Genomic DNA, 22,033 nt, shown 5'->3' on the forward strand with positions numbered 1-22,033 from the left:
ATATGTAAACTGCTGTATGGAAAGTGAATTTGCTCTGTAAATCTTCACCCAAATCACAATAATAATATAAAAAAAAAAAAAAAGAAGAAGACTTGCCTTCAAATTGTCAGTATTTCTTGTGAAAATGTATACCCTTAATAAGATTCCAATGTGAATCTCAGTGGCATATTTTGGAACATAACCATCATCATGTAGGTGCTTTAGGAATATGAAAATATAGGAAACAAAGATTCCTGCCTTCAGGGAGCTTACATTCTTGTAAGGGAAAAAGATTTAGTAACAAAAAAATAAACATGTGTAGAAAGGTTCTAAGTTTGACAAAAAAGGAGAAAGTAATGGGTACGAGGATGGGAGAGGTATCATGGCAGACTGTAGAACTAAGAAGGGTGAGTATTCAAAGAATGCTTCATTGACAACATGGGATTTGAACAAAAACTTATAGGAGGTGAAAGAGTTAGCCAAGTGGATAGCTGATAAAGAATATTCTTGAGGTGGGGACCACAAAACAAAATATTTGCTGTCAAGTTGATTCCAAGTTATGGTGACTTCATGTATGTCAGAATAAAACTGTGCTCCATAGGGCTTTCAATGGCTGACTATTTATTTATTTATTTATTTTAAATCGGGCCTTTCTTCTGAGGTATTTCTGGGTGGACTTGGACTTCTAAACTTTTGGTTAACAACTTAGCTTGTTAACCGCTTACACTGCCCAGGAACTTCTCGAAGCTAGGGAAATCTAGACAAAAAACTCAAAGCTGAGAGTTCAGGTGATATGTTCAAACAACAGGGAAACCAATGTGCCTGGTATTGAAATGAGGTAGAAGGAGAGTAGGAGAGAAGTTCAAAAAAGGAAGAGGGGACCCATTCATCCCAGGTATTGGAGGCTGTTACAAGAACTGGTAAGTACATGTAGAATGATAAATGGTGATGCTTTTAACAAAGAATAAAGACAAAATTCTAGTTTTATCAGATATCAAAATGTCATAAAAAGCCACTACAACCAAAAGATTTATGGTAATAGCAGAGGAGAAGACAAAGAAGACCATGACATAATCTAAAGTGGAAATTTCAGGTATATAGGAAAACAGTGTATATAACAATATATCATTTTAAGTCTGTGAGGAGATAATTGTTTACTTAATGAAGAGTGCTGTCATAACTGAAATAATTGGCATTAGTTACATTAAAAAAAAACTTAGACCATTTCCCTTCAACACCTCATACCATTTCAATAGTAATTTCTAGATGGATTCAAGAGCTAAATATAGAACACACAATGAAAATGTTGTGAGAAAGTTCAGGGTAACAGCTGAATAAAGTGAGATATGGGGAAGTCCTTCTCAAGCAAAATAAAGACCTTGGAGAAATAAAGGAAAATGAAATATTCCTTATGCCAAAAGACATAATAAACAAAGACAAAAGAATGATAGCTGACTAGGAAAAGGTTATGAATCGATACTCACAGAAGAAGAAATTAATTGGCCAATAAACATAATACTGTTTTCACCTCCATCACCCTGGATTAGAATGTTAGTAGCTAGCGCACGTGGGGAAAGTGGCATTTAATGAATGGTGGAAGTGTGAGTCACTACAATTTGGGAGGAAAGTAATCTGGCCAGTTATATATACATACATATATATTTACCCTTTGAACCACATTTGGGAATCATATAGAAATAAAAGTTAAAATAGAAAGAACATATGTAGAAGGCTATTTTTCCCATCACCATCAGCCCAAGGAAATTTTTGGGTCTCTGATGACTGCTTCTATATCAAAATGTACGTGGAAAACTACTGGTGAAAATATTATCAACAGACTGGGTGACTAGGTCATAACTTAGCCATCCAGAGGAACAATATGTAACTACTTATAAGAAAAAAAAATTCACTGATAAGTATTGACTTGAAAGGGAATTTAATGACACATTACATGAAAAATGCAAGTTACAAAGTTATATATATGTAGATATATTCATAGTTTTGTATGTTGTTGTTGTTATGTGTGCCGTTGAGTTGGACCCGACTCACAGAGATCCCTCCTTGGGTTTCCGAGGCGGTATCACTACAGAAGTACATTCCTTCCGAGGAGTGGCTGGTGGGTTTGAACCACCAAGCTTCTGGTTACCAGTCAAGTGGATACCACTATCATCCCCATTTCACAGAGAAGCATACTGAGGTAAAGATGTAGAGTAAGTTGTCCAAGGTCACTATGCTGTTAAGTGACAGAGCTGGGATTAGAATGTAAGCAGTTTAGTTCTAGATGCTCTTACCTATGGCACTATCCATAGCTGTTATAACTGAAGCTAATGCAGAGGACTGAATGGAAAACTAGCCCTCCCTTTCCCTCACTGGGTAGCTCCAGAGGCATTTCCATGGACACATAGAGCACAGTTTGAGAATCATGGGGCCAGACTTTATCAGCCATTGATTAATGAGTATTTGTGTAATTTGAGACTACTGCCTTCCCCAGTACACTCAGTTCAGCCCTTGCCCAGGGCAAAAATCCATGAACTGCCAACACACTGGATCTAGATCTCTGCCTCATTCTTTGTAAAGACAGCAGGATAAATTTGTGTTCTGGAAAGACAGAGTGAGAGCTTCTATTTGATACAGAAGTACTCAATTATGAAAGTCCCAGAAATTTCCTTGGATTGTTGGTGGTAGTTCAGTTTGTGTGTCAACTTGGCTGGGCCTGGTTGAGGGGCTAGGCAGCTGGATGTAGCATATTCCTGATGAGACTGGTAATCAACTCCATGGTGGAATCTACTTTGAGCAGTTGAGTAGCTTGCCTTAGGGAATGTGGTCTGCTTCTTGTATATAAGGAGAAACCTTGGAGGAATGGTTGCTAATTTATGGCATGCTTGAACCCTGCACGTAGCTGTGTCATTGTTCAGCAGCTTGCCATGCTCTGCCGACCTTGGGACTTACAATGGACTTAAATTAATGGCCTGCCATGTGGTTTGGTAACATTGGGACTGTGCCTTTTTACTTGTCAACCTTGGGTTTGTCCACCTCAACAGCCAGCAGCTGTCTGAGTGAAGAAAAGCTTCTAGCTCCAGTGGACCAGGAGCAGGAGGCAGAGCTGGACCCCAAGGTTGAGGGGCTTTCATCCAGCCCCTAGAGCCTGGCACTTTGAAATTGGACTTAAAGCCTCTGAACTGTAAGAGAATAAATTCCTGTTTGTTAAGGCCATCCCATTTATGGTATATTCTTGTTAGAGTGGCACTAGGTAACCAGAACAGTGGTGGATCTCAGTTATGGTGTTTATACCCAAAGAAACAAAGCCTCTCTATAGGGCATCAGGAAGGCCTAAAGTGCCACGGCTGGGAAAGGACTACCTGCCAAGAAAGGGGGGCAGGCACCAAGCAGGGGGTCTAAAGCACTTATTTCTAGTAGAATTGATCTGCCTGTTTCTACCATTTCTTCAACAACACTGGAAATGTGGAAAAAAGGAGCAGGGAAAGCAGGCAACAGGATCCTCTCAGGGTTAGGGAGAAACAGGATGGTAGGGTAAGGGAGACAAGGAACCGAAGGAATCTGGGAGTTAAAAAGAACCAATTAAAAGAACTAATTAGGAGGTCAGGGCTTGGTGGGAAAGAAGGCAGGCCTGGAGAGCCTGGGAGACGAGTAAGGAGACCTGGAGGAAGAACACAGGACTGTTCTAGCAGGTTCTAAACTCATACATGCAGCAGCCTGAGAGGAAGGGCACAGCCTGGGCTAGTTTATGCCCTGATTTGACTGAACATAGGACCTATGCGGCATATAGAGGGGGTTCTAATGCTTCTGAACTTAAGTTTTCCCAACTGTAAATATCACAGTATTTCTCTCACATAGTTGTTGTGAGGATGAGTGAAACAGTGTGTGTGGAAGTCTATAGCATGATCTGAAGGACACAGAGGTTCTCGGTGAAACCTAGGTGTATGGATATGTGTGTCTTCCCTTCCTCACGGGTCCAGTGACTTTTGTGTCTTGTATTTTACAGTTAAAAAAAAAAAAATCCTACTTTTCCTTTAGAGCCACTTTAAGGGGAAAAAGGAATTCTTTGAGATATGATTTCATGATAGATTTTCCTATATATGGGGTTGCCATGAAGTAGGATCTTTTCCAAAGCTTAAAACTTTATGTGGGAATAACTGTTGGCAAGTTCTCTCTCTCTTTTAAGTATTAATTATATCTAGCAAGAACTTCTATGTACTCTGATATATTGGATTTGTGCAGAAGTCACTTTGTTTACAAATATTCTAGGGTATATAGGTCTTAACATATAGGTATACATGTTAACCAAAGTGGATAATAAAATCTTAACATATAGATGTATAGATTAACCAAAATGGATGATAAAAAGTTTGTTTAAAGAAATCATGCTCCATACAGCATCTTATAACTGGATGGGTTAGTAAATCATAAGCAGAAATATCTTAATAAAAAAATAAAAAGCCTGGACACATTTTAAAAAATTTTAAAAAATTAAAGTGAAATTTCTAGCATATACGGTTTTCTTTTTTCTTCCTCAAAATATATAGCTCTATATCAGAGACAATGAATCACAAGATAAAAGGAACAGAGTAAAGACTAGAGGCATTTCCAAGTTCTAGAATACTATCCAATATACTCTTTAGATAGGAGTTTTGTGATAGAACCTGCACTCCAATGATATATTCTGCTCCTTTTCACAAGCTCCTAAATCCACTGTGTTAGGAAAACATTTTTAAAATTTTAGGTTATAACCCAATAGTGGGAAATGAAATCAATTTAGTGAACAGTACCCAGATTTTTTTTTTCATTCAGAGTACACTTTAAGCAGTGAGTAGTGTTGAGACTTTCGTATAGTCTTTGTTCCAGTTGCACCCGTGTGTGTGTACAGTTAAACCTAGGTGTGTGTATATATGTAAGACGTATTTTTTACTGTGGATTGAGGACAGAAAAGCTTAAAAACACCTTCCAGTACAGTGATGGGACTGCTCATCAATCACAGCAGCACTGCACTCTCTGAGCTCCTTCTTCAGACTCTTCCTGGTATTGGGCCAGTCATTCAACTAATTAAGTCAGCAAATATTTATGAGAGCTTTTTGCTGTGTGAGGCACAGTCCTATGTACTGGGGTCAGGAAGTAAGAGTGCTTGTTTTCTTTGTTTTTATTCAAGGTGGGGAGGGCCCATCTATCCCAGTGAAACCTCATCAACATCTACTTCATACTACTACGACAGGAATTAATCTGCAACTGATTCATTATCTCATAAAAGGCTCCCGGTGCAACATAGCTAGAAGAGCATTTACAGGGGCAGTTGAAGCATAATTATAACAAACAAAAAGCACTTCAGGCACTTCAGATGAATCCCTCATGAATTTCCTACTGGCTCCTTGGAAGGGATAGTACTGACCTAGTCAGCAAAATGATGACTGATCAATGGATCAAAGATGCTCCAATGATTATTTCCAGAGCACACAATGACAAAGGTTTATAAAATACATGTCCTTTTTTCCCCCATCAGTTACAAAACTTGTCTTTTTTTTTTTTAACTTTCCTAAATGACAGTATGATACCTTTTCCTTTATGAGACAAGTCACAAGACTGTATATATATATAGGCTTTAACGTTACATCCAGGCAACCATACAAAATAAGACTCTTTATAAGAGTTGATTTATCTATACATAGCACACAGAAGGTGTTCACTGAATGTCACATAAGTGATAGAATGTATTAAGTCTCAGGCTGGCAGTATGACTCATAAATAAATCCATTAAAAAAACATTTGACAAGTGTTACTTCAATCAAAGTTGATCACTGATCCAAATGGAAAATGCAAAAGAAATATTACTTGAGTTTGCATTTATATGAGTAAGATTAGCTGTGATTAAAACCAGCAGTAAATATTGAAGTAAGGATAAAAGTATTTCTTTTCACTGGGTTTTTAAGCTTATTCTGACACTTCATTGTTTTAATGCCTAATGAACCAAAGTAAATCGCGTAGATCACCTGCAGTTTAAATAAAGGTCTATACACTGCAACTAGGTATGTGTTCTTCAGACTGTCTCTAAAGTGATCACACACACTGGGTTTTGAGGCATGATGAAAGAGGTTGCTTTACCAAGTACTTTCTTCATGATGTAAGCTTGAGAGAGAAAGCCCTATTCCGAAGGTTCACTTCATGCCTAGTAAACAACATGCTTCATTTGAAGGCAGCAGATGACAGATAAAGCCAGAGCAAGGGGCTATTTAATTTTGATTTCCCATAAACAACCCTTTTATGATAGTGTGACCAAGCAATTTTTGGATGATTTGCTGACAAAACTCAAATATAAGTGGGGATCAGACTTGCTGAAGGATCACAGAAAACGTTGCAAATGGATATATGACACTACATGGAGTTCCATGGGCCATTCCTTAACTATAAAGGTTTAAAAGGAAAGACTTATGCTAAGAAAGACACTGCCTTTCAAGTGCTTTTACTGGTAGGAAGAACACTTCAGAAGTTCAGGGTAAGAGTCTGTAACAAGTAGGACTTCAATCACTAAAAGAGATATGCTTAAAAGAAAACCCTGAAATCAAGGCAAGCAGAAATGTCAACAGGTTTGTTTACAGCTCATCAGCCCTCAAACAGAGGACTTAAAATAGGTAGAGAATTTCAGTGGGGAAGGAAGTGGATTATCCTATAACTTCTTTACCTAATAAAATCAGTCTAAAATTTTCCTGAGCCTCGGTTGCTTTATTTTCCAAAATAATAAGTTCATAGGACCACCTAAACATTTAAAATTTCTAACCATTAGCTAAGCTTTACCATTTCCTTAAATGTTAGGAGAGATTCCTTAGTTTCATCCAAAAAAAAAAAAAAAAAAAAAACCCACTATAGTGGAAATTATACAGAAAGTAGTTTTACATTTCTTGTTTGGCTCCAAACTATGATATCACTGGTTCTTCTGAAACCAGAATTTGAGCCTTGCCCATGTAATTATGTTCTAAGTCTTGACAATGACTTGTCTTGTGTTGCAGGCCAAAATTTGTCTTCTGGGATTCTCTAACACTCACCTTTAACCTGGAGTGATTTACTGAACTCTTTTCCTACATGAGTTTATAGAGATGCCCATCTACCTTTAGAGGTACTATGAATGAACAAGCTAAGTTCTGTTGTTAAAAAACAAGCACACAGTTCAATGCCATGACTAAGACATTCATATTTTTTTAAGCTTTCCTAAATTATTCAATGCATTTGACTTGCAGATGTGCCTTTGCTTTATATAGGTACTTTGCTTTGAAACAAAGATCTATAAAGAACACAATCAGCTCTGCTCCAGTTGTGTGTACATGAAAAGCTGTTTGAACATTGTCACCACAAACTCTGAGAGGCTCTATTTAATAGCACTGGCAGACAAGATTGTGCATTGCTAAATACATGTGCAAACTAGCCCTTTCCAGGTAAAAAATAAACCTCTCTCACTCTCAAATTACAAAGCTTTTTAGATTAATTTGGAAAACTGGGAATATATCCTCATGTATTTTGTCTGCAATCATAGCTACTGCAAATCCAGCAAATTGCATTCCTATATAACATTAGGCTAGAAAGGAACATACCAACAGACAAAACACACAATGAGAACATGCAGTGGAGTTGTACTTAATGCATGGACATACATGTGCACATAGAGGAGCCAAGCATATCACTTAATTTAAAAGGGCACAGGTCTGGACCAGAGGTCTGCAACATTATCAACAAGCCTTGAGCAAAGGAGAGAATGTAAAGGAAAAACAAAGCTGAGGAAAAATGAGAAGGAAATGGGCAAGATGACTCATCTATACTTGAACATCTGACCTGTTAGTTGGTCGTCGCCTGCAGCAGGGGCGATGCGAATGTATGGTGTTGTAAGCTGAGTCACGATTATCGCGGCTAAGGCAAAGGAAGATTTCCAGGTCAGCATGCATGAGGGAAGAAAAAGCCAGACTGAAGCTAGGCTAGCAAGAAGAATCTCGATCAATATATCAAATTGTCTCAACTTTGTTCCAATAGCAGCAAAAAGAAAAGGGAAAAAGAAAAACAAAACATAGCAAGGTGTTGACTTCCTGTACTCTTTTCTCTTAAATAAACTTAAGTTGAGGCACAGTTTAGGTAGCTGCAAACTTTGGCTAAGCTCTTGGATTGATCAACTCAGGAGGAAAAAAAGTAAAGAAACAAAACAAAAACATTAGTCCTAAGTAAATCTGAAGAGTGACTAGGGTTTCCATTTGCTTTGAGTGCAGTATATATTCATTGCTAATTCTGATGAGACAATCTTTAGGCTTTTTGAGCCTTTTAAGTTATTTAAAATTCTGTTAAGTCATAATATTTTCTTTTCTCACTAAAATCATCTTTGTGAAGAATATTAACATCTTTCACTAAAATTATTTTTATGACAAAAATTTCTCCAATAAATCAATTTCATGTATAGCATTTCCATTTATTGTAAGGTTAATTTGTCATATTACAGGAGTAAAAAGAAAACATGCAGTCCCAATGCACTGGTTAAAAAAAATAATTGCCTTTGCGATAGTTGGCCTGGCTAACATGTGACCAAAGACGAAAGTCAGATTCTTGATGCTGACCCCGTGGGCTTCTTGGTTTGCCGGCTTAGTTCAGCTCAGCAGATGGGCTGAAGTGGTTAACATTTATGACACACAGATATTGGGGAGAAAAACAAAGTAGAAAATTAAAACGTCAGTTCTAACGTGATACAGCTGGAAAATGATGCAAAGAAAAAAATATTGGAAAATTAAGGACAGGCTTACATGAAAGATTACTAATTTATATGGAACAGCCTGGGTGCTATTAGAAATGTGGCAGTGAGTAAGGAAAATAGATCATCGACCATCTGCAGACAATTAAACTCAAAACTGCTGCTGCATAATATTTTGAAATATTCCTCTTCACCGATCAAATAGTGCTGTTCCTTGTAACTACACAACTGCAGCCATTGGGTTTAATAGTCTCTCACACATTATTAATGAAAACATTCTAGTATTGATAAGTTAGATCAATAAACTAACATTTTGGTCAGAGAATGGAGAATTCCCAAGGCATTACAAAACTCATTCTTTTTTAATACTGCACACTATGAAATTTTGCATACCAATATAGTAAGTTGTATACAGTAAAATGTTATTCCTAAGACTTGCTACAAAGTTGACGACAATTCTAAGTTTCATAGACTTAACATTTTTGCTTGGTCATAGACTGTTACTGTCCAAACAATACTCGTGTGTGGTTTTTCAATACTTATAGGAAAATTTGACCTACTCTACAAATTCCATTGTCTTATAGAGAAACCAGAGTACCAACCAATACCAAATAGGTAAACAATCTGAACAAAAATTTACTTGAAAACAGCTATGTAGGGAAGCCATGTACTCACAATAGAAAGGAACTCAAACATCAACCTCAAATAAAATAAAACCCACCAAACTCACTGGCATTGAGTCAGATCCAACTCATAGCGACCCCTCCTTGGATTTCCAAGGCAGTATCACTGCTTGCCCAATCTTGCTTCTGAGGAGTGGCTGGGGGGTTTGAACCGCCAGTATTCTGATTAGTAGTCAAACGCCTTAAGCATTACGCCACCAGAGCCCCTCAAGTAACATTTCAAATATCTGGAAAAATTTTTATATTAGTTCTATGTCCTGCTTTGTAAAAGATTTATATATGCCCATTATCTCTAGTTATAAGAAAAAAATCTTGATTATGTTCCAAATCACCTTAAAAGCAAGATCAGCAGGCCTGCTGCCTGTTTTTGCAAATAAAGTTTTATTGAAACTCAGCCATAGTCATTCGTAACCCAATGGGTATCGCTCTCTATGTCAGAATGGACTTGATGGCAGTGGGTTTGGTTTTTGTTTTTATGGCTGCTTTTGCAAAGCAATGGCAGAGTTGAATAGTTGTGACAGAACCAAATAGCCTACAAAGCCTAAAATATTTACAATCTGCTCCTTCACAGAAAAATTTACTGACATCTGCCTTAAAATATCAGTAAGAATGTGTTATAAAAAAGAGTATCACAAAATTTGATTAAACAAACTCAGAAATTCCAGTCTTATAATCTGAAGATAATATCTGATGCTCATAAATTTAGGGTCTCTTTTAGGTATGAAGGAATATATGGGAGAATTTAAAATATACTGAGTGATCAGACTTCTGAAGGGACATTTCTATTGCTGATAGTGGGATCTTCTGGAATCTGATGAATTGGCATTTACCAAACTGCTTGTCCAGTATTCCTTGAAAAATGAGTTTGGGTCAAATAAATTTGGGAAACATAGGGTTGGACAAAGATAAACAGGTTTCTTTTCTTTAGGAACTTCTCAGGGGCCTTAATATATTCATGTTGCATGTTATAAAGACTATTTCAAATTAAGAAGAGAAAACATTTTCTCTATAAAATGATGAATGATCAATGTATGGCATGTTTGTTTCTATTTCTAAATCCATAGCTAAATAATAGATTAACATATATGAATAGTCTTGATATATAATTAGTCTTTTCCATGTACTGAACATCAGTAATTCAAAAGAATCTTAATTAGCTTTACATCGTAACAGACACTCTTTTCAGTTCTTTTTATCAGGATACTTTCATTCTCTAGCACTATGGCCTAGATAGGTTGGCTTTTCTCTGAGCAGAACACTGAACAGAAAAAAAGTCTAGAGAAACTTCTCAAAGGGCTTAATAATTTAAAAACAAAACAAAAAGGAAACCTCAAATTTCTGAAAATAGTTAGAAATTCTATCAGAACAATGGAAATCCTTCATAGTTTCCTTAAGGTCTTACAGTAAAGCATATGCCTATTCCATTACAAATATAAATTAAATAAAAGAGTAAACTTACAAGGATTGAAACATTTTCAAAGAGAAGATTTATCTTTAATTACAACAGCAGGAAAATGGTTTGTTTTCTTTTTGTTTATTGTTTATATTCTTACTTCTTTATTATTTTTGGAAAGAATATGGTATGTGTTTGCATGTATTTTTTGTTTTGACTTGTAGCTACCCTATTGTCAGTCAAATCACAGCAGGGGGTTGGGGATGGAAAGCTAGTGCCAGAGAGTTGATTCCAACGCACTGGGTTTCCAAGGCAGTAAATCATTACGGAACTAGACTGCCTTATTTTTCTTCTGCAAAGCAGTTGGTGGGTTTGAACCACCAACCTTCTGGTTAGCAGTCAAGTGCCTTAGGCACTGCACCACCAGAGTTCCTTCACAGCAAGAAAAGGAACATTTTAAATCATGACTACCCACCTTTCAAAAAAAAAATTCAAATTTTTTTATGTACTCAATCAAAATCTTCAAAATGTAAAACATGTTATGTTTATGTATCTGTATTTGGAAATCTCACAGAATATTCTCTGTCTGATGTATAGTAGCCACTCAAATAATTTAAAAATAAATAAGTAACAAGTAAACTCCCAAATGGCTATAATGTCAAGAAGAAACATAGGTGGTGGCATCATCATATAGAGAATATTATTTTATGGAATATTAATATAATCTGCACAGTTTAAACTGCTTACTGTATCAATTAGAATGAATATACTTCATTTTATACAATCACTCCGATTTACTACAAGAGATTTTGATTTGAGGTGTTCTGTCAGTTTAGAATTAATTGTCACAAAGCCTTCCAAAACAAGCATTAAAAAAAGCTTCCTCCTTACCAGACACCATAAGGCAGACATAAGGAGTAGAAAAGTTAAAGAAAAAATATACACACACACACACACACACACAAATTACTGAAACACAATTGGACCAAGTGGTCTTAAAAAGAATCCAACTATAAAAATATGAATGTGATTAAAAACAAAATTTTAGAGACTCTAGGAGTCGTTAAAATCTATTTTATTCACTCCACTGTAATACTGAATCAAGGGGACAACATCCAAACATCTAGTATACTCTATTGCATGGTGTCAACCCATAACTCAAGAGACAGACTATGCTATGATGATTTTGCCTACAGTCAATAATTGAAGTATGGTTCATATGTAAATACTAAGAACGCATCTAGATATATAAATTAAAAGAGGATACCTAAAAATACAGGCAATCCTCTACACATATGGAGATATGTACTAACATACCTCAGGTTTTTCCTGTGTCTAATTTTTATGAGGTTTTATATTTGAGATGATTAGTGTCAAAATATACCTTTGGAATATTATTAAAATAATCATAACATACATTTATAAATAGTATGAAATGTATTTTTAAAAGCTATACCGTTACATGAAATTACAAACCCAGCTCTTTGTGAAAATAAATCCATCTCCATACTTTCTCTATAAATATATTTGTCAACAGGTTTTTTTTAATGAAAACATTGAAATTCAGTAAATTCTGAATGCTACTTAAAAGTGGTTTCATATCTGAAAATTCTATTAAAGCTTCATGCTGTCAGCAATATGGGGCTAAAAACACTCCAGATGTTTAAATTGTTTTAAATTTCAAATACCTTCACTATATAGGACCAATAAAGTTAGCTGATCCTCCCATTTCTCTGGTTTGACTAAGCAGTCAAGATAAAGTGGCTTCCTTTGCTGCAAGAAGAATTTTTAATATGAATAAAGAAACATTTTCTGATTGTAAAGGTGATGAAACATTACACTGTGTTGTAAATGAGGGTTGTTCAATCTGTATCTGTAGAACTTAATAAAATAGTACAAAATGGTAGTTTTGCCTGGAAGGAGAATATCTCCCTAGATTTCCTCCTATACTATGACTTATGAAATATAAATGACAACAATATGTAAGGAATATTAAAATTTGTTTCCCTCTTTCCTCAAAAGCGGTTATTTGGATACAATTTGTTGCTGTGTAAATGTCTGCAAATGACTCAGAAAATATGAGTAGAGAATATTTAGTCAATCAGGTCATCTGATTGCTTAGTCATCCTTTGGTGAATTGAAAAACAAATCACAATATTGATTAAATCTAGCTAATGGAAGAAAATGATGCAAATCACCATCTAATTCAATCTATTGTGAAAACAGCAAACTTGTCAGATTTCTATATTTACTGCTGTGTTATTTATATAATTATTTAACTATTGAAATAAAATGGTGACAGAATTTTCATGGCAAATTGGCCCGTGACTCAACTCTAATAAAGGGGAAGTCAGAATACTCTAATTGGCAGAGATTCTGCTGGATGAAAAGCTGTCAGATACCATGAAAGAAACACTGGGGGGTACAAGTCCAAATGCTTGCAATCAAGCCTTGACTTCACAATTAATGACTAAGTGGCCTTGGTATGTCATTTCATCTACAAAAGTACTTGTTTATTTTAGCTAAAAAGTAGGAGTAGGAATACCTGTCTCCTTTCTCACAGTATTACTGAAGAATTAGAGAACGGGTGCATGACCGTGACTTTAAAACCCTAAGCTGTGATGTTACACATAAGGCATTATAAATTAGGCACTCTGGAGTAGAATTTACTTTTTCAGTGCGAAAGGGTAACTAGAATTCAATACAGCAGAATTCTAAAATTCCTGTTCTTGAGCACAGACAGTGATCTGATCTAAGGGCATCAATACATCATTCAAGATTTTCATAGTACTAGAGTAATAAATAGTTGATAGTGTACTACAGAATATCATACATAAGAATATCTATAATTTCATTAACTATTAATTTATTCCCATAAACAAAGGTACTTAATCAGGTACAATATTAGAACTGAGTGTTCACAAATCAATGAGTAGATTGTAGGCTACAGAACTATAAGCCCATTATGATAAACAAAATCCAAATGAAATGAGCTGCTTGTATAATATCTAGCTATACCATGCAGCCATGAAATATGTGTTAATAGTATAAAAAGGCTGGGCACCTCCATGAAACCAGGTTTCAATGAGAATTTTGAAAATGAAGATGTATGTGTCCATGGTGTATTCAAACTATGTTACCTGTAAGTTAAACAACAACAAAAAGATATTCTTATCCAACAGAGCACATCAAATGACTGATCCCCTATGACCTGAGTAAGTCTAGTGTCACAGAGCTGCCTTCTCAGCATTATTTCTAAATCACACCATACAAAACTTCTTTAGTATTCTTGGTTACTCTAGCTTGAAAGAGTGCTTTTTACACAAATGTTAATTTATAATGCCTCATGTTAATATAGCATCTTAAATGTCTCAATGAATTTTCCCAAATGCTTCCTTATGCAATGGCTAAAAGAGCATTGTGAGGTTGATCAAATGACAGTATAACACAAGCACACACACACACATCTGCACTTTGTGAGGTGTTGTCAGCTGAGCTCACAATGGTTCCCCTATAAGTAGTTGATGTTGTGTGCTATTGTGTTGATTCCAACTCACAGTGACCCTATATAGCAGAGTAGAACTGCCCCACAGGTTCCTAGGCTGTGATCCTTACAGGAGCAGATAGCCATGTCTTTTCTCCTGCAGAGCCACTGGTGGGTTTGAACCACCGACCTTTTGGTTAGCAGCCAAGCACTGAACCACTGTGTCATGAGGGCTCCTTGTGGTTGTCCTATGCAACACACTGCCATTGAGTCGGATCCGATTCATAGCGAACCCTCCTTGGGTTTCTGAGGCAGTATAGCTGCGGAAGTAGATTGCCCAATCTTCCTTCCAGGGAGTGGCTTGTGAATTTGAACTACCAGCAATCTGGTTAGCAGTCAAATGCCTTAGGCACTATGCCACCAGAGCTCCCTGTGGTTCTCCTAGCCACTTTCAAATCTCCTGATCACACTTTGTCAAAATTTTAACTGGGCCCAGGAATAGAAGTTCCACGGTAAGTGCGCTTGTTTATTGGATTTAGTAATATCTCACTTCTCAGTAAAAAAAACGTATCTCAGTGAAAAAAAAAAGATTGTGTAGACTGCACTTTGTAGAAATATAATAATTGGCTTAAGAATAGCAGGTAATATTTTATAACTTTGCATATAAAGATTCACTAGAAATAGTACTATCAGGTATAGTACTATGGCTTTAATAAATATACATATATTGAGATAATTTAACATTAATTTTATTTTAAATAATCTTTAAAAGATAACTACTGAAAACTGGAACACAGCAGTGTGGTTTCCTATTTTTTAAAAAGTATCTAAATGAAATATGGTTTAATCAAAGGTCAATGCCTTAAGATCCTAATACATACATACAGATACATAGATGCACACAAACATAAGTACTTACTTCAACAAAGCTAACATTTTAAGAAGTTCTGAAACACTGTCTAAAGTTTTAGGGGGCATAAACTATGAGAGCATCCTACAATTTGAACATACCTTTTGTGGCCACTTGGACGCAGTCTATTTTGGTTTCCTGTGTCAAATAAAGAGGGAAAAATCATTATTCATGTTGTTTTTAAAACAAAGAAAAGCACAGGCAGTCCCTGAGTTATAAACAAGATATGTTCCCTTGTCTTTAAGAATTTGTAGGCCAGTTCTAACAAGTGCATATGGATCTCATTTAACCTTCTGTGAAATTTATCTCTTCTGTGAAGGAGAGTATCCATGAAGGAATTAAAAAACAAACAAACAAACAAATAAACAAAAAAACCTTTCCTTCTGTACAAGAAAAGGGTAGGAGCCTTTTCAATGATATAAAAGCTGCATGTGCAGCAAGTGAGGTGATGGTGAAGAATTCCTTGCCAGGAGGCATTGGTTCAATCTTTTCAAAATGAGGCCATTTGAAAGTGGCTAGGAGAACCACAGGGAGCTCTGGTGGCATAGTGCCTAAGGCATTTGACTGCTACTTACATAGCAGTGGAGGGCAGTAGGAGTTGCCCTTAAGTCAGGCATTCTTAATGCAGTGACTCCCCATATCTGTATTTCTCTTGAATAACACTGCACAAAATATCTCATTATTCCAGGCATGCTCTCATCACACAATTGTTACTCCTGGAACCATATTCAGATATAAGTTCCGATTACCATTCTGGTGTTGGGCATTGCTGGGCCAGAGAAGGGAGGTAGGTGTAGAATATCTGCTCTGAAAGACCCCTGACCTCGTTCTCCAACTTCTTACTCTTCTTACTCTCCCTCTTTGCATACAGTCCTGAGGAGCCCTACATCCCAGAATTACCCCCTCTGCAAGTCAACCAAAATGCCTAGTCTCTTCTGTGAAGGAGAGTATCCATGAAGGAATTAAAAAACAAAACAAAAGAAAACAAAACAAAAAAACCTTTCCCGTCTGTCTAAGCAAACCAAAACCCACTGCCATCTAGTTAGTTCCAACTCAAAGCAATCCTATAGGACAGAGCAGAACTTCCTATAGGGTTTCCAAGGCTGTAAATCTTTACAGATGTAGATTGTCTCATCTTTCTCCCATGGATTGCTTGGTGTGTTTGAACTGCTGACCTTCTGGTTTGTAGCCGAATGCTCTAACCACGATGCCACCCGAGATCCTCCTATCTAAAGAGACTTTAAAATCTCAACATGGTGTTCTGGGTTAGTCTGAACAGCAAAAGGAAAAATTTATGAAATGATTTAATGATAGTTTTTGTTTTGTTTCCATTTCATCTTTCTGAAATTATTTTCTCTTAGAGGAAAAAAAGGGAGATAACTAATGTACAGTTATAGGAACCATAAGCTCTTGTGGAACCAAGGAAGTGGGACAGACTGTGCTGAAAAGACAGATGTTATGAAATCTCACAAAATGGTAAACGAGCTGAATGGATGTGCTGTAGCTTACTATTTTCCTGTAAAATAGTAAGCTAAGCAGAATTCCTAGCCAACTTTTGGTAACCAGTAAAAACTGAAAATAAAAACTATCATGTTGGCAATATATTCTTCCTATCCTCCCCCCAAAAGTATATAATCATCTTTTCCTATAAATTTCTTTAGATAACTAATTCTAAACAGAAGAGGGAGGAAAACATTTGTTTCCAAGCAAAAACATACAAAAGCCTGACTTCATTTCTTACTATTTTATTTAATCTATGTTCACATTAATAACTAAATAGTCTAAGTAAACAGTCATCTAAAAAACTTACCCCATTGGCTCTACTAGCAGCTTGGAAATAAATTCTGTAGCTTTTATGGGGGAGAAGGGGAGTGTTCCAGTATCCACTGTATGTCTTATTATCACCAACAGTAAAAGGCTGAGCAGCTTGGAGGCTGTTTGCCGGAAATTCTGCAGCAAAGTAGTACTGTGAGTTCAGGATTGAGGCATTCTGGAAGTGAATTGGCACTGGGTAGCACTTTAAGATTTCTGTTGTCTTTTTAGTTCTTCGAGGACGTTCTTCCTCAACAACAATTTGATAGACACTAGGGGGGAAAAAAGTATCGCAGTATTATACCACCCTGAATTATTTTGTACTAACTGAGCTGACCCACTCTGTGTTCAGTGCACATACACACAGGCAATCCAAAATAAAGAATTCGCTCAATTCACACAGTGAGTAAACAGTACGTGCTTCATATATAATGGACACCCAATGAACACTTGCTAAATCAAAGAGAGGAAAGGTGCTTAATGTTTCCCTACAGAACTCTCTCATCCACAATGAAACAATTTATTGCAGGAAACAAAATTCACCATAATTTCAAAAATATATATGGCAATCTCTACTGTTCATGTGAATAGGACACTTTAAAATAATGTTTTTCTCACATGTAATTAAGGTGAATTTGCAGACAATTTACCTGATAAATAAATTTACAGACAATTTACCTGATAAAGGAAACTGTATTAAGTGTAAGTTTATATATGTATAATGGTGTATTATTTTCTTCAGTGGCATCTATATGAATACATGTGATAGACAAAGGTATACTGGTGGTTACAAGGGGCTGTGAGGAGAAAGGTACGGGGAATAGCTCTTTACAGGGTACTGAGTTTCTGTTTGGGTGATGAAAAACTTCTGCATGGTGAAGGTAATAGAGGTCACTGAATTGCACGCATAATAATGATTGAAATGGCAAACGTTTTGCTATATATACTATATCACAATAAAATTATTTTAAAAATTAAATAGCATTAAGAACATGTGACACATTCTCTTGAAGTGCCTGTTGCACTGTGAAGGGGACAATCAGGTGGCATCTGTACCAAGCTCTGGGTTCTAACCCTAGTTCTGCTAGCGCTGGGGTTTCAAGTTCATTTTGGGGAGTCTGATTTTTTTCCTACGAAAAAAGGAACAGCTCTGAAATCCACCATTTTTATTCAACATCCAAGACGTTCTCTCAAAAACAACAGAGAGATCATAAGGATCATTACTTGCTTTGTAAAGGATTCTCCATTTAATAGAATAATTTTTAACACTGGCTTCTTTCAGATAGTCAGCTTTTCCAATTCATTGGCATTTGACATGATTATCAAAATTTCAATTTAAATACAACTTCTGGGAAACCAATATATTACAGTATAAAAAATAAAACTACATGTGAAAAAAAAAAAGGTTGCTGAAATTATTCTATATAGGAAGTGCAGAAAATATTATTTATTTTTTTTTTTCAGGTTACTGAGTAGTATTCTTTGACAGAAAAGGAAAATCCTCTGTAACAGCACAGATGATGACCTATGAAAACAATCATGTCTAAAGGCAATGTTTAAGGATAATGTCTGTATCCACGACAAATAATTTGAATGTATAACCCCACCCACTGCCGTCCAGTAGGATCTGACTCATAGCGACCCTTGCTTGGGTTTCCAAAGCAGTATCACTATGGAATTAGATCGCCCAACCTTCTTTCTGAGGAGTGGCTTGTGGGTTTGAACTACCAGCTTTCTGATTAGCAGTCAAATGCCTTAGGCACTATACCATCAAAGCTCCTGATTTGAATGTACAGTCATGAGTTATTCTCTTCAGAATTTCACCATTTTCTGGAATTGCTGAGAATACACAATGTGAACAAAAGAAGAAAGCTCCATCAATGTTTTCACCAACTCCATTCACATCTACCTGGGGGAAAAATAACAGCGAAGACAACAACAACAATACTGGAAACAGCTAATATCCACTGAGAAAGTATTACATGCTGGCCGAGTGCCTAGCACATGTATGGTTATTTTTCCATTTGACTGACGAGAAAACCAAGATTCAGAGGGAAAGCACCCATTCTACCCAAGTGGCAGAAGAGCCCAGACTCAGATCATGGTCTGACCTTAGAACTAGTTCTCTTGATTTTTGGACAGAAATTCCTAGCTAAGGCACTGATGTGAAACATCTTTGCCTATGGAATTGTCACTTGTTCATGCAGACACAACTGACACAAGTCAGTCTCCATTTACTTTCCATGTCTATTTATTTTGAGTCCTGGGTAAAGATTTGTTCTGCCATATACACCAAACCAAACCCATAGCCATCGAGTCATATATCCAACCCATAGACACCCCTCCTTGGGTTTCCGTGGCAATATCATTACAGAAGTAGATTCCCCAACCTTCCTTCTGAGAGTGGCTAGTGGGTTTGAACCACCAGCCTTCTGATTAGCAGTCAAGTGCCTTAGGCACTACGCTACCAGAGCTCCTAAACCAAACTCACTGCCATCAAGTCATATCTGCCTCATAGCCATCCCTCCTTGGGTTTCTGAGGCAGTGTCACTATGGAAGTAGATTGCCCAACCTTCCTTCTGAAGAGTGGCTGGTGAGTTTGAACCGCCAGCCTTCTGGTTAGCAGCCGAATGCCTTAGGCACTGCTATCAGAGCTGTTGTTGTTGTTGTTATGTGCCGTCGAGTCGGCCCCGACTCATAGCGACCCCTCCTTGGGTTTCCGAGGCAGTATCACTACAGAAGTAGGATTGCCCAACCTTCCTTCCGAGGAGTGGCTGGTGGGTTTGAACCGCCAGCCGTCTGGTTAGCAGGCAAGTGTCTTAGCCACTATGCTACCAGAGCTCCCTATCAGAGCTAGGTTCTGCCATATAAAAGAACTAAAATGGTAATTACACTTTTGACTTCAATTCCTTCCTCCATCTGCATCTGCGGCCTTGATGACCTAGATTTTACAGTGACTTCAGCATCTGCCTGGTGTCTTTCTCAACTCCCTATTCCTCCAGAACTTCTTAGATAACTTGCTCTCTCAACCTGCAACGTACTCCCACCTGATCCTAATTCAGCTGGGTAAAAATCAGCACAGCCACACCTGAAGTTTCTGTCTCAAGATCTTTATTTCTTCTAACAAAACATCTTTTCCTCTATTCTTTTAACCTGCCCTGGACCTCAAGTTTGCTACTGAAATGCTGTTTTCTTCAACACACTACGTTATTTTTCTGCTGGTAAAAAGACTGAGATAACCTTGAACCTTTTCCTTGTTGTTGTTGTTGTTATGTGCCATTGAGTCGGACCCGACTCATAGTGACCCCTCCTTGGGTTTCCGAGGCGGTATCACTATGGAAGTAGATTGCCCAACCTTCCTTCCGAGGAGTGGCTGGTGGGTTTGAACCGCCAGCCTTCTGGTTATCAGTAACCATAAGTGCTAGGCTACCTGGCAATTCACACACTCATTTTGATGCATTATCACTGTGCTCCAGACTCACACAAGCCCTTCCATAAACACACTTCTGTGCCCTTTTATCATTATTTTTAAAAATCTTGTATGATTTAGTCATTTCTGTTACTCACAACCTTTAGAATGAAATGGGCCATGAAGTACATATATCTGAAAGCATAATACAATACAGAAGAATTTCTACTGTATTTAGGGATGTGTTTTATCTATTATGTGAGGTAGTAGGACAGAAATGCACTAATACAAGAATGAGTAGCTTCTACTAAAGCTAAATACTCAATTTATTTTATATTCACTTCCTGCCTACCCCAGACATAATAGAGGAGGAAATTACCAGGGAATAGTTTTGTAATAAGAGGAGGCTGGCTAGATTTTTAAGTTTGTTCTGGATAAGCAAAATATAAATAATCTTGGGGAATCAAAAGCTATGTGTCTGTCTTCTCTACCCATCTCTCACCTTCATCTCTCCCTCATCACCCCTCTCTCCGCAACCTCACTAGTATGTGTGTTGTGGGGGTATGTTCACTCAGTTGTTAATTCAGCAAGTATTTCTTTTGTGTCTTCTATGTACTAGGCACTTTCTTACTTTAAGTTGAGCAATACAGTTGGAAACTTGACACTCCTAATGAAATAAAATTTTGTTTTGTAATGTAAATACCATTTAAGTGAATATGGAATGAAAAAAAAATGAAATTTTCCAAGTAGCAATTTTTTGAGTATTAGATAAAAATTTGAGAATTAAATAATCATTTAATGGGTTTCATTTTAGCCAGCTGATATGAGTTATATCATACACTCTACTCCAGATGTATTACTTTTTAAAAAGCTACCATCTACTCATCTGTAGATATATTAGGGGAAGAACCAAGTTGACTAGAGCAATTTCAAACTCGAAATGTCTTTTCATCCTTGCTCCACAAGACAAATTAGATTTCAAACATCCAGACCTCAAATCTATTTGCTCTTTAATAATTTAAGCACTGAAAGGTCATGCAGCTCTTTTCTGTTCCCCTTTATCAAAGTCCAAGCGCTAATGAAAAATAGCTAAATCCTATTTGCTGCCCAATGCCACATACTGCTGTCTCCCTGATGGAAATTAGCATATTATTAGCACGTAGGTCAATGGTATCTTGACAAAACTAGCTGATGTATATTTCATTTGTACAAATAACATCATTTTACTAATGAATTTCATAAAATGTCTCCAACCACAACTATAAGTCTCAAAACTAGCCTGAAACTCTCACTGTTTGATTGATTTTTCTAAAAAAAAGATGATTTAAAAAAGCAAATTCTCAAGGATGGCAAACCAATCAGAAGATTCTAGCTTAGTGAGAGGAATTAAAATTCTATTATCCTTTTAATGTATTACTCATGTTCCCTTTGTTTGTTAAAGCTGCACCATTCCTCGCCCTTTTCTGTCACTACTTTGGAATTTAAATTAACATAAAATCTTCCTATAGCATTTGCAATATTAAGGTACAATCCATGCTGAAGACAAATCTGCCAAAAATGTGACATCACTATATCAGAACCTTCTCATGGAATGAAATGTAATTTAAAGTTTAATTTATGCTAGGTTTTTCTTTA

General features: G+C 36.7%; 1 protein-coding gene across 1 annotated transcript in view; it reads right to left on the bottom strand.

Annotated features, from left to right (window-relative positions):
* Nucleotides 1-22,033, bottom strand: part of PTPRM (protein tyrosine phosphatase receptor type M) — a 1,084,438-nt gene that overhangs the window by 412,372 nt on the left and 650,033 nt on the right. Inside the window, exons 12-14 of the mRNA XM_042782070.1 lie at nt 16,988-17,261; nt 15,279-15,315; nt 7,810-7,884 (exon numbers count right to left, since the gene is read on the bottom strand). Coding sequence (XP_042638004.1) covers nt 7,810-7,884; nt 15,279-15,315; nt 16,988-17,261 — 386 coding nt within the window. The remainder of the gene's footprint in view (nt 1-7,809; nt 7,885-15,278; nt 15,316-16,987; nt 17,262-22,033) is intronic.

This window comes from Orycteropus afer, unplaced genomic scaffold (genome assembly GCF_000298275.1).
Source record: "Orycteropus afer afer isolate SDZICR_OR568_19922 unplaced genomic scaffold, OryAfe1.0 scaffold00234, whole genome shotgun sequence".
NCBI lineage: Eukaryota > Metazoa > Chordata > Mammalia > Tubulidentata > Orycteropodidae > Orycteropus > Orycteropus afer.